At 44.3% G+C, this 13,025-nt stretch overlaps 1 protein-coding gene across 12 annotated transcripts in view; it reads left to right on the top strand.

Annotated features, from left to right (window-relative positions):
• The window catches only part of HERC1 (HECT and RLD domain containing E3 ubiquitin protein ligase family member 1), a 123,025-nt gene that overhangs the window by 49,994 nt on the left and 60,006 nt on the right, over window positions 1–13,025 (top strand). For 10 of the 12 annotated variants that reach the window (XM_071568799.1, XM_071568800.1, XM_071568806.1 and 7 more), the window contains 10 exons: window positions 2,443–2,664; window positions 4,138–4,290; window positions 4,472–4,604; window positions 5,099–5,290; window positions 5,776–5,997; window positions 6,850–7,023; window positions 8,282–8,396; window positions 8,490–8,610; window positions 10,506–10,677; window positions 12,669–12,981. In XM_071568799.1, coding sequence (XP_071424900.1) covers window positions 2,443–2,664; window positions 4,138–4,290; window positions 4,472–4,604; window positions 5,099–5,290; window positions 5,776–5,997; window positions 6,850–7,023; window positions 8,282–8,396; window positions 8,490–8,610; window positions 10,506–10,677; window positions 12,669–12,981 — 1,817 coding nt within the window. The remainder of the gene's footprint in view (window positions 1–2,442; window positions 2,665–4,137; window positions 4,291–4,471; window positions 4,605–5,098; window positions 5,291–5,775; window positions 5,998–6,849; window positions 7,024–8,281; window positions 8,397–8,489; window positions 8,611–10,505; window positions 10,678–12,668; window positions 12,982–13,025) is intronic. The other 2 variants (XM_071568807.1, XM_071568809.1) reach the window with 2 other exon arrangements.

Raw genomic sequence — 13,025 nt, 5'->3', positions numbered from 1 at the left:
GATGGAGGCTGCAGGTACCAGGTTGCCGGCACAGGGAAAGTCCCGACCGGCGCAGGGGGTTCCCGTGCTGGTGTTGGCAGCTGCGGGCAGCACGCGGCTATCGGGGAGAGGGTCCCCGCTGGTGCTGCAGAGCTTGTGTCCTGTGCGACCGGCGCTGTGGGAACTCGCTCCTGGGACGCTCATGCTGTGGGTGGCACACAGTGAAGGGAACGCTCAGGGGGAGCTCCGCTGGCTCCGCTCCACTGGGGAGGAGTCTCTCCCGTCTCCATGACGTGGTCGATCCACGCAGAAGGTGGTGGGGGTGGTGCAGGAACTGATCCGCCCCCGGCCCCTGCGGGCTGCGGGGGACCCGTGCCTGGCGCATGCGCTGTGATTGGCAGGCAGTAGGGAGGGGGGTTGGGCGGTCCTTGCGCCTCGTGGTAAGGGAGCGCAATTCCTTTGTTTGATTTTGTGGGCTTTGCCATCACGTGGTCTCTCTGTTTTCCTGGCCACGCGGTTTTGAGCCCTGCTGAAATGTCTGCCGCAACCGTGTCCTGCCGCAACGGAGTGACTCCGGCATACCCTCGGGGCGGTGGGGAGTGCGGCGGAGGCACCCCAGCCCCGAGGTACCCGCAGGGCATTGGCGGCGGTGGCGGCGCCGAAGGTGGATGGACAGGGGGAGAGAAACTCCACGGGGTTTGTCCCCCCCTCCACATATCTCTCTCGGCTGAGGGCATTCCCCATCGCGCCTTCTCGGAGTTAGGATTTAAAAAGTCACTCATGGTTTGGAATGGCTGGATGTTTTCTGTGAGGTTCCAAGGTTGCTGCTGAGGTCCAGCCGCTTTTACAGTGGCAGCCGGTGGTCTCATTTGCTGTGCATAGGCTGTTTCTTGGTAGTTGTAAGGTGGTGCAAAGCTTTTTGCGGCGACGAACGGCGTGGAAAAGCCTTGATTCCATGGTTGCTGTGGTCTTGCCGGGTTTTCCAGAGCGGGAGCGGGCGGTGCCGCGTGTGGGTACGGGAAGGGCACAGCGCTGGCTCCGCGGCTCAGCTCTGGGCTCTGCGCTTGTGGATAGGGCGGCTGAGATGCTGAAGGGAACGGTAGCGGGGGTTCCGCGAACGGCACAGGCGGCAGTGGTGTGGCAGAGGGGTACCGCGGCGGGGGTCCCGCAGGCGGCACGGGCGAAGAGGGGTACCGCGGCGGCATTTCTGCGAGCAGCGGTGCCCACGGCGGTGCAGAAGGATGTTCAGGGGAAAAGCTGCCCTGCAGAAGCAGGCTTTTTTCCCTTCTCTCCGGTAGATTGAGGTTTTTACGGGCTCGTTCTACCTCTAACAGCATTTTCCTTACAGCTGCATGTGACGGAATGTGCGGCAAAAGTTCTTCGGGTGCAGTTTGCGCTAAATTCCACAAATCTGCCCCAATATTGTCACACAAGTCTATGGAAAGCATGAAATTGGCATTGGTTAAGTGCCTCCGACTGAAGCACCAGTCCAAAAATTCCTGTAATGATTGTCTTTCAATGTTTGTTTTTGTAACACAAGCTAGTTTTTCAAATTTATCAAGCAATAAGTTCGTTTTAGTCGAGTTGGAATTTCCCATGTTTCTTTAACTCACCGGTTCGAAGGTCGTGGTTCCTTCAGTCCACGTTCTTCCAGCAGCTCTCAAGGCCACTACAAAAAACTCCCAAGTTTACGGGAGACAGAAGCTCTCGGAGGCTTCTCCACAGAAGCACCCAAAAACCTGGGGCACAGCAGCTCTCGGAGGTCACTTCTTAAGGTTCTAGGCAGGTCTGCAGGTGGCTTCCATGTTCTGAGACACATTGGGGTCCACCAATTGTTGCAAACTGGCGCTAGGGAGACTGCACACACCAATATGATGTTCAAGCAAATCCCAAGTTTATTCAAAAACACAGGTAATATATGACCTTAAGTGACCCCGCCCCAGGTGCGGTGGTCTGACTCCAATTGTTTGAGGCTGGAAACATGTCCTTTTAAGGTGAAAACGAAACTTGTGAGGTGGTCCTCCAGACCCACCTGAATCAGGGCTGCAACAGTTATTATTACTCTGTATCTGCCACCTTGCTTGGTCTAATGTGTGCTTGTTCTGCTTTTTACCGTTTTTCCTCTGTACATTCTAGAAAAATTGTGTGTCCCCCATCAGCCCCCCAAATAATGAGATAACTACAACAAACTGGAGAAAGCATTCAGTCCAGTGTCTAATATCTCCCTCTAAATCTCAGATTTTTACCAGCTATGGTCACCAAATTCAGCCACATTTATCTGTTCTCTAATACTGTAAATCTACAGGAAAAGCTATTGCTTTTTGGTAAAGTCCTCCAGCTTATTTCTGTATCCTGTTCAATATTTTCATTATAACTATGCCTAATCCTTTTTTCTTCTTACCTCTTTATTTTATCCTCATTAACAAAGAGTGTTCTTTGTGTCTCTAAACATTTTGTCTTCAGAGGATGCAGCTGGACATCATTCTGACAAGCCTGCAGGATCACACTCACGTGGCCTCCCTGCTTGGCTACAGCTCCCCATCGGACACCATGGAGACGTCCTCACTGTGCCTCAGCTACGGGAACCTCTCTGACCAAACCTACGCTGTGCAGAGCAGCCACCCAGACACCCACCTGGCAGAAATCCTGATGAAGACTCTGCTGAGGAACTTGGGATTTTATACAGTATGCCTAGGCCTTGTATTAATTGGTTTATTTTCTAAATTATAATGAATTTTGGATACCAAGAAGGGTTAATTTTTTGCTTGTCTAAAGTAGCAGTGTCATACTGTGCTGGTTTAAAGGTAAACTGGCAGGAGAAATGAACCCAACACAAAAGAGATTATAAGTCACAGTTACAATTTAATAAAAATATTACAATAAATGCAATGGCACAAAGAGAAATTGTGTTTAACCCACAAAACCCAGCAGTAGAACCCAGCCCCCTGGGGCACAAACACAGTGGGGTTTGGTGGCCCCTGTGCTGACCCCTCACGTGGTTACTCTGAGTCCAAAGTAAAAGGAAGGGAAAAACCTGTTGGTGCAGATGATGGCACAGTCTGGTGGAGAGTGGTAGTCTCCTCCTGTCCAGGTTCTGCTCCTCCTCTGGATCCACTGAGTGGTTCCCTAGGTCCCAAACCCCAAGATTCTCTCCCCTCAGGTGCAGGTGGGAGCCCCCAGTCCCTCCCCCAGGGCAGGGAGTTCCACACTGGGGGATCTGACTCTGGGAGTCAGGGGGGATGTTGGAATGGTTGCTGGCCCATGAGCAGAGATGACCCCTCAGATGGGTGTGGAGGTGCCAAGGACTCCCTGGAGGGGAGTTGTCCCAGCTCCTCTCCCAGGCTTCTTTCCCACCCCGCTTGCATGCTGAGGGGTCAGGTGTGTCCTGGGCAGCTGCTGCAAATGGTCCATTGTTAACAGTTCCTGGGAAATGGAATAGAGGGTGTGGAATGCACAGCTTTGGTCACACCCACACAGTGATAAACTGTTCCCACCTGCTGAACAGTTACATGAGCTCTAACAACAGAGTTCTAATGTTATTATAGTGGTATTTATTTTTTAAGATGTCTTATGTAAATGTAGCAGGTTTCACATTAGTCTGTTTTACTGCTCTTGCTTTGGCTTCAAAGTTTTTGGCAGATGGAATGTAACACAAGAAGTAAGTCAATTGTGTGGAATATTTTCAGTCAGTATAATCTCAGCCACCCCAGGGAGCTTTAGGCAGATATCAGGAGCTTGAATCTGTTGAACTTCACTAGGGTAACCAGCTGATGCTTATTACTTAACTGAGTGTCTTATGCATCAGCCCGCAATAGATCCTTAAGGGTTTTTACTTCTTTTAACATACTGTGATTTGGGGAGCAGGTTAGGGAGTGGGTTTCTTCATCCAGTTATTCTCGGTGAGTTGAATAGAAACATTGCTGCATCTGAAAGAACCCTTTTGAGAGGAGAAGTGTTCACTTGACAGCCATCACAATCACTGCTGTGACATTCTGAACAATTGTAATTTTAAGCGTGGTTATCCCATGATCCACTTGCACATAGTAAAGATGAAAGATGTTTCTTTTTTAAGATGACTGTAAGGTTTCATCGCACTCGAAGCAGAGTTAATTGTTCTTTTTCTTCCCCCCCTCCCCCCCCTCCTTCTTGTCTTAATAGGACCAAGCCTTTGGAGAACTGGAAAAAAACAGTGATAAATTTTTACTGGGTACATCATCGTCAGAAAACAGCCAGCCTGCTCATCTTCATGAGCTTTTATGTTCACTGCAGAAGCAGTTGCTGGCTTATTGCCATATCAACAGTGTTAGTGAGGTATGTGTCCTTATTTTCATCATTTAGGAGAGAAAAAGTTAATTCAGTATTCATAAACACCAGAATGTTGTAAGGTTCTGGTTGCAAATCTTCTGAGTATTTGCAAGCTGAACTGACTTAAATAATGAACCTTTTAAATACATTTACAGAATTATTCTTATGTTGGTTTGTTTCCATGTAGAATTCCAGCAGTGTGGCCCTGCTTCACAAACACCTTCAGCTTTTGTTGCCTCATGCTACAGACATCTATTCCCGGTCTGCAACACTGCTGAAGGAGAGCTCTTGGAATGGTAGTGTTGGGGAAAAACTGAGAGGTAAATGTTCCTGGAAAAATCAGTACTGATGGCTCTGTAAGCTTAGGGCACTAATCATTTGCTTAGATTGGAATAATAAAATACCTGATTTCTCCTGTATGTGCATAAAGTAGACATCCCAAGCGTGCCCCAAAGTAGGAGATTTGGTGTCCACCCAGGAATAGCATCTGGTTTGTGTTTTGATAGAGCATTTGGCATGCAGGGAGAGTACAGAGTGGAGAAGACATTGCCTCTGTGCATTATTGCTTCAGTTTTGTTTGTTGTAGAGTTCTCTTAAAAGTACTGGGTTTGGGATCACTGAAAAGTGTGTAAATAAAGTGTGGAATAGATTAACAAGTACTAAACAAACCCATTAATTCAACCTGTGCTGTTGAGACATTCTGAGAAAGCGGAGGCATTTTATGTAATTCTTTGACTTGCTAAATAGCCTTGTTGTGCTTGGAATATAATTACATAAGTGTAACTAATTCACCTTTGTTGTGTGTCCTCTGCAGATGTGATCTATGTCTCAGCTGCTGGCAGTATGCTCTCTCAGATTATCAACTCCCTGCTCTTGCTGCCTGTGTCAGTAGCTCGGCCCTTGCTGAGTTACCTGCTGGATCTGTTGCCACCTTTGGATCGTCTCAACAGACTGTTGCCTGCTGCAGCCCTTTTAGAGGATCAAGAATTACAGTGGCCTCTTCATGGTAAGTAATAACTAACATGCTTTTAGTCTGAAAAATAAAGAATGACACCTTTTTGTAGTGGATGTTTAACTTACCCTTTTAAGATGGCCTTTTTTAAAAAATGTGCCTTACTGCATCTTCTTTTCAGTTTCACAAATGTATTAATACTCCTTGCTGTGAAATATTTTTTCTGCTTGAATTGAGAGCAGTTTCCAGTTGTATCATTTATCTATACATGTTTATCAGAACGCAAAGAAGTATATCTTGGGTAAAATAAGTTCTTGGGCAGTTTGGCAGAGCCTTTACTTGAGCAGCAATTGTGCCATGAATGATGGTGGCCTGTGCTGCTGCTGCTGCATTTGCCATGTTAAGTGACCTGTTTGCCCTTCCTTGCTGTTCCTCTGTTCACAGGGTGTTCATTGAAGGGCAAATCTGCTGTTAATTTTGCTAATTTGGGAATTATTTGTACATCTGTGCAACAGTGACTAATGTGACAATGCTTTCAGGTGGCCCTGAGTTAATCGATCCTGCCGGCGTGCCCTTGCCACAGCCTGCCCAGTCCTGGGTATGGCTCGTGGACCTGGAGAGGACGGTGGCCTTGCTCATTGGCAGGTGCCTTGGGGGGATGCTCCAAGGTCCACCCGTGTCCCCTGAGGAGCAGGACACGGCCTACTGGCTCAAAACTCCACTTTTCAGTGATGGGGTGGAAATGGATATTCCCCACTTAGGTAAAAAATGCAACATCTGATGGTCGCTGTTAATATTTGTCTTTCATTTGGAGATTTCTGTTGGTTGAATGAATAAGTCTTTGTACTCAGGGTTTGTCTTGCAACGTTGTTGTGTGTTTATGTAGTAACACAAAAAGTTACAAAATGGATGTGTAAGTATGTGAGGTAGTTTACAAAGGGTCTTGGAAATGCATAGGGTGGAAAGAAATTGCAATTTCTCACTGAAAGAACAGACTTCACTGAGTTAATTTTAAATGTTTTAGATGCTTATCATTTAACACACACCAGGGGCTCCATTTTTCATATTAATTATTGGAAAATATTATCTTATGTTCTATTGCAGAGTGAATTTTTTACTAATTAGGAACAATACTATTAATTACTAACTTCAATCTTTATGATCTCACAGAATTGGTGTTAACTCAGTATTAATATTATAGGCCCCCCTTCCTATCTGAGCAGTGCACTTGCCTCTGTGCCTCTCCCTCTTAGTTCCCACCTCTGTTCCATCCTCCTCTGGTTCTGAGCAGGCACCTTCAAGACTTATTTCCAAGACATAGTGTTTTGAAATGGGGCCAGGCAGTAACTGCAAGCTGTGCAGTTCAGGTGGAATTGATGATACAGATTTATGTTATATAAGAGTAGCTGGAGAATGTTTCTAAATCTCCATAGGTTTTATGTAAATTGTAACTCTTAAGTCACTTCCCTGTCTAATGTAAATCTGTGGTAGGGCAATGAGATGTCTTGATTTTTTAAATTTCTTTTTAACTAAGTGGAGAGTGCTTTTAGATGGATGCATATAATCCTCAAAATTTGCAGAGTTTAATTTCTTGGGTATTTCCCTTCTGTTAGACAAATGCATGAGCTCCCTATTAGAAGTGGCCTTATCTGGAAATGAGGAGCAGAAGCCCTTTGATTATAAGCTGAGACCTGAGATCACAGTCTATGTTGATTTGGCCTTGGGCTGTACAAAAGAGCCAGCGAGGAGCCTCTGGATCAGCATGCAAGACTATGCAGTTAGTAAAGGTAAGCTGGGGAGTGTGTGAGTGTGTGTGAGTGTGTGTGAGTGTGTGTGAGTGTGTGTGTGTGTGTGTGTGTGTGTGTTAAAAGCATATTTGATGCCTCAGCTACACTCCCAGCACAAGCCTGTATTTTTTTTGGCAACCAGTTTTAATTCTGAAAAATGATAAAAGCTTAATTTATTGTTATATTCCACAATCTTGCCTTTGCTATTTCTCTTACTTACTTTTGACATTGATTTCAGTTTTGGCAAACATGTGGTTCAGAGTTGTTTTTCTCTCTGAACTAGTAAGAAGAAACTCTTGTTTGCTTACTCAGTTATTAGTTTTTCTGTTTTCCTAGTAGAGCAGGGTAAAACTTAAAAAGGAAGATTAATGGTGAGGAGATGGGGAAAGGCAAAGTAACTTGCACAGTATGTTAGGAATGGAAGGAAGGGGTAAGTCATCCTTTGTTTTTCCAGTCTTTGGGAGGCTGGCCTTACAGTATTAATAGTGCTTTATGCTTAGGGCCTAAAATCTGGGTTCCTGCTCAAGCTTCCCAGGTTCCTTTAATAATTTCTACTAAGCATTGTAGTTGTACTGTAAGTCTGCTGTATCCATAGATAATTTTCTGTATCTCTGGCCAAGCCGAGCAGGAGAAAGAAAACAGCAAATGGTATTGTGTGCCTGTTGAGAGCAGCACAGAGGAGTCTGTTAGAGAATTCCACAGAAGCAGGAATTCCAGTTTAAAAAAATCACTGATTAGTTAGGAAGTCAGTTCTTGAGCCTTAATTTTCAGAACCTGAAAATATCTCTTGGTAATATTAGCAGTGAAGCTTGTGCTTAAGCTTGAGCTTTCCTTGTGCATATAAGTCTTCTGCTTTGTAAGCCAGCCTGTGAAATGGTGCTGGAACATGGTTTCAAACACGAGTAAAAGAGCAGAAAGTCTCCACTGTGGAGTGTTTCTAAACAGGTCCTATGTGAATTGGTGGCCCAGAAGAGAAGAGCTCCAGTTTGCTATTGTTCCCTGAAAGACAGGTGCTCCCAGTCTCTGGTGGCAGGTTGTGTGCACACCCTTGGCCAACAGACTGAAGGACCCTGAGCAGACAGACCCACACTGGTCTGAAGCAACATGTGTACAAGTGATTGGTGCTGAACATTTCTTAAGCTCTAAAGTTACTGCTAAATTGAAGGATTTAAATAGGTGAAGATTTTTTTACGATGCCACTGAAAACACTTTTGTTTGTTGGAAACAGCCAGTTTTGATGAATCCTTTCTGTTTTCAGATTGGGATACTGCAACCTTAAGCAATGAATCCCTCTTAGACACTGTGTCCAGATTCGTCCTTGCAGCTCTTCTGAAGCACACGAGTTTACTTAGTCAGGCTTGTGGGGAGAGCAGGCAAGTAACTTAAAACTGTTTTTAAAAGCTCATTTTGAATTTTTGAAAGAGAGTTTGAGTGATTTTTGCCTGGCTTGGGTCTCATTTTGGCAGGTACCAGCCTGGCAAGGCCCTGGCAGAGGTGTACCGCTGCGTGTATAAGGTTCGGAGCCGCTTGCTTGCCTGCAAGAACATGGAACTTATTCAGACCAGATCCTCCTCCAGAGACAGATGGGTAAGGCTGGAAATCTTTGTCCAGTTCTTCAGGCTTGCCTGGATATTAAAAAAATATTGCATAATGTTAGTTTCCTATCTGCTGCTGGTGGTTTTGTTGTATCTTGCTGAAAGCTTTCAGGAGTTTTCAAGTGGAAATGGGCAGTGTATAATCAGAGTCTGTCAGTCTGTGGTACATGTGATATTGGAGCCAATGATTGACTGGCAACATTTGATTGGAGCTCAGCCTTAAGCCTGGCTTTGCCTGTGACCGTGGCTCCAGAGTGCCAGGCCATAGAAGCCTAGAGCTCAGATGGAAGTGGCTTAGCTGTGTGGAACAGGCCACAGCTTAGTCTGGCTGCCATTCCTGAATCCAGCTGTTTTCTGGGCCTCTGATCTCTGTCCCTCTCTCTTCCCCTTCCCTTCTTCCTTCCTGACTGGACTATCTTCTTAGTCCTAACATGACATTACTGGGACCTGTCCCTGTCAGTCCTCCATGACTAGCTGCCCTGGTAGCCCTGGGCCTGAAAGCAGCACCATGGCAGCCTCTGAGTCATGTTATTAGCCAGGGCAGAACTGATGACGGAAATGTGCATTAAATTACTCAGGGCTGGGAACTGGTGGGGATTACAAAGTTCTCCTTAAAGTAGGGTTCAGGTTCCTCTGGTAGGATTTTTAGTTGTGGTTTACAATCTACACTCTGTTTTTAACGAACAAAATTCTAATATGACATCAGGATTAAGAGGGTTTATCCCTATATTGTAAAGCACTAGTGGTGCTCTTTAAAGCCATGTGTGTATATTGCCTACTTTCACTTAAGCCTGGGGGTTGATATGTGTCTTGGGCATTCCTTTCTCAGCTCTAACGTATTTCAAGAGATTCAGCACCTCTGAAAGCATTGGAGGTGTGTTCAATAAGCTCTGTTACTTCCAGAAATCCTCAGAGTTGCTGTGCCATGCAGTACAGCAAATTTGACACATGCAGCAGATTTGTTGTTTCAGATTTAATACTATTGGGCAGAAGTATCTGGTTTGCACTTGCACAGTAAACACAGGCTTGGTGACAGAACAAGGAGAGCAAATAAGCCAGAGGAATGGGACCAAGATGTGCTGCTACCAAGACCACCTGGGTTTTTTTTCAGATGAATTTTGTTGGTGGGATGTTTTTCTCCTAAGTGATTAATTATCTTCTGAAGTATTCCAAAACCTCTCATGTAACTGCATGTTTTAAAGCTTGTCTTTCTTCAGATTCCTGCACTGGAAAATTATTTGTTTGGTAATATGTGTTGTGCTGATCAGCACTTATATCCTCAAATTGAAGGAAAGCATCAACTCAGCTATATCCACTCAATGAAAAAGAAAGTTTAAATTCAAATTCTAAGACTATTAATCTTCTCATGCATCTCATACATTAATCTTTTATCTTGGGACGTGAATCTGGTAATTTCTTGGAAGTAAAAGGGAGGAAAATAAATGCAAATTCAGAACTGCTAAAAATAAAAACTGGAATATTTTTGCTCTCACTTTAAGTAACAAAATTTTGTCCATCAAAGTAAGTTTTACCATATTTGTGTTCTTTTTAAGGGAATAATTTATATGATTTAATAGAATGAAGTTTCTAAAGGCTTTGGTGCTGAAGTGTCAAATTTTGACTGTAGAGTCTAAGTAAGCATTACAAAGAGATCTTTTTCTGTAAATAATCTGAGTAATGGCTACTAGAGAAAAATTAAATTTTCCAGCTAATGTATTTAGTGCCTTTGACTCAAACAGCTGTTGTTGCTTATTTCACAGAGTACCAAAATTATCTTTTTGATAGGAAAACATCCCTACTCAGTACCTGTGTCCTTTTACATTCATCTTTCATTTTGGTGTGAGAAGTTTTCACTTAATGTTTATTGGTTTGTTTTTTTTAATCAAGATACTTGATAACCAAGAATCTGGTGATGTTGATACCCAAGAACATTCTTTCACCCGTACAATTGATGAAGAAGCAGAAATGGAGGAGCAGGCAGAACGTGACAGAGAGGAAGGACACCCAGAACAAGAAGATGAAGAGGAGGAAAGAGAACATGAAGTTATGACAGCTGGTAGTAAGTACTCGTTATGTGTCAGTAGTGCAATGCCCCTTGGAAGGACAGTGTCCTTTTCCCTCCCTCTGAGGAAAAATTGAGACATTATTTAAAAGATTATGAAAGATTTGTCTGTGTGAACATTGTGAGAAGTTTATTTTTATAAAATGGTGTAGTGCTTCTATTGGTTCAGGAGAGTCTTCAGATATGAGGGAATGTGAGTATCAGGCCTGTAGGGGCAGTTCCCAGGGCATCTGACATACAGCTGCGCTTCTTACAGGCACTGTCTGCAAGACCAAGAGGTTTCATACCATTTTCTCTGAACTTCTTATCAATGGATCTCTTGACTTTTCATCCCTATTTATATGTAGGATTTTGGCTGTGTTTGTATATGTTGTTATTTTATGTAGTGAGCTTTGAGGGGTGATGTTATTCTGAAGTTTGGGAACAAAACTGCTGATGGTAACAGTGGGCTGACTCAGCTGGAATTCACTCCTATCTTTGAATATCTCTTAGTTATGAGTTTGGTGTTCGTAACACTATTTGCAATGCTTTCTCATGGTTTTTTAAAAATCTTGTTAATTCTTCAGAAGGTAGCTTGGAAAAGGTAAACTTTGCAAACTGTTGCTATACTGATTTGGGTTTGTAATCCAGCTCAATGGGATAGTTAATCCTTAATTTTTCCAGTTCCAGTGAAGCAACGTGCAGTGACATAGGGCTCGTTTTCCCTGTTGGTAACTCAGCATTCCCAAGGACAGGAATAGTGTTAGCCTGGGAAACTTTCTGTGGTGTGTGTGTAAAATTGGCTGACTTGAAACGTTTTCCATACATGCATAATTTTTTTTTTCTTTTCCAAGTGTTGTTCCTCTGGATACTGTTAGAATGTTTATCTTTTACCAGCCTCTGCTCCCATCACCCATTTATTCTGCTGATAGTTCTTCCTTGGATTCCCATGTGTGTCTCTGAGACCTCACAGGGCAGAATGTATTTTACACTTTTAGTTTCCTGAGGTGTGTCATTACGTGGACAATGCAGTGGCCTTTGCTGGAGGTGTGCTGTGGAGCTGAAGGCACATTCGAGATCATTTATGGTTCCAGAAGGTGTATACATGTCACCAGTTCAGTACATGCAGTATGGTTTTGCAGCTGATACACAGTTAACCTGGGGAAATGCTCAGAGTTGTTCTCTAGTTCCACCAGGATATGATTTCAGGGCACATAAAGGAACTGTATCCAGAAATACCCAGACACACAGTAGTGTTACACAGACAGATAAGTAGGAAGATGGTGACTATTTCCCAGGAGTTCCCAAGGGAAGCTGATCCTGACATGCAGAGTTCAGTTTGTGTTCTTGGTGCCTTGCTGCTTCTAACTTAATACCAATGAAGAAAGTATTTAGTTTTACCTCTGCCTTTCCCAAAGGGAGCCGAGTCTATAAAATTAAAACTAATAACTCAAAGAGAACTTTAGGTCCTTGGACAGGGATTAGGAGGTCACTCATACAGCTTCTTTAGAAGAATCTGGCACCTAAGACCACAGCAGAATTAAGGAAAGTGAAGGCTAAGAATTCTGATAAGATCTTAATGAAGTCCTGCCCAAAGCTAATAAAGCCTGGAACTGTTTCAGTGTTCAGCTGGATATATGCTGGAGTCTGGAATACAGATTTACAGGGGCATTACTTTTATGTGTCTGCTAAAAGGCAAACATGAAATAACCTCTTTGATGCCATCCAAACAGGAGTTGGGTTGCAGTAAGACATTAAAAGAGTGTTTGGTGTTCTGTCAAAGTGCATTGTCCTCTTCATTTTAAAATTTACTGTGTAAATGCTTCATTTAACCTTTTTGCATGACTTCTTTTATGGCATTGTATTATTAATGTATTCTTGTACTTTTGGAAAAATACTACTTGTTCTTTGTAGTGGGGCAGTTTTTGGCCCAAGATGTAAATGACTATTTTATTCTCTGTGGCTCTGCCTAAAAGTTAAAGATCTTCTTTTTGTGTTGCACGTTACAGAAATCTTTCAATGTTTCCTATCAGCCCGTGAGGTCGCTCGCAGCCGGGAGCGGGAGCGGGACAGGCTGGGCGCGGGGCCGGGCACACGGCTGGACGAGCCGCCCCCGCAGGCGCAGCAGGAGCGCAGGATCAGCACCGACCTCACCGAGGGGCAGGATGTGTACACTGCTGCCTGCAACTCTGTGATCCACAGGTGTGCCCTGCTCATCCTGGGTGTCAGCCCTGTGCTGGAGGAGCTGCAACGGCGCAGAGAGGACGGGCAGGCACAGCAGGTGCCCTCTGCCACCCCCGAGGGCATTGGGCTCATGACAAGGTGGGCTCTGTGCCCCACTCAGCTCTGCTCTGCTCCCTTTGTCA

This window comes from Pithys albifrons, chromosome 13 (genome assembly GCF_047495875.1).
Source record: "Pithys albifrons albifrons isolate INPA30051 chromosome 13, PitAlb_v1, whole genome shotgun sequence".
In the NCBI taxonomy this organism is placed as follows: Eukaryota; Metazoa; Chordata; class Aves; order Passeriformes; family Thamnophilidae; genus Pithys; species Pithys albifrons.
The sequence above is the reverse complement of the archived record's forward strand: the minus strand, read 5'-3'. Positions and strand labels throughout refer to the sequence as shown.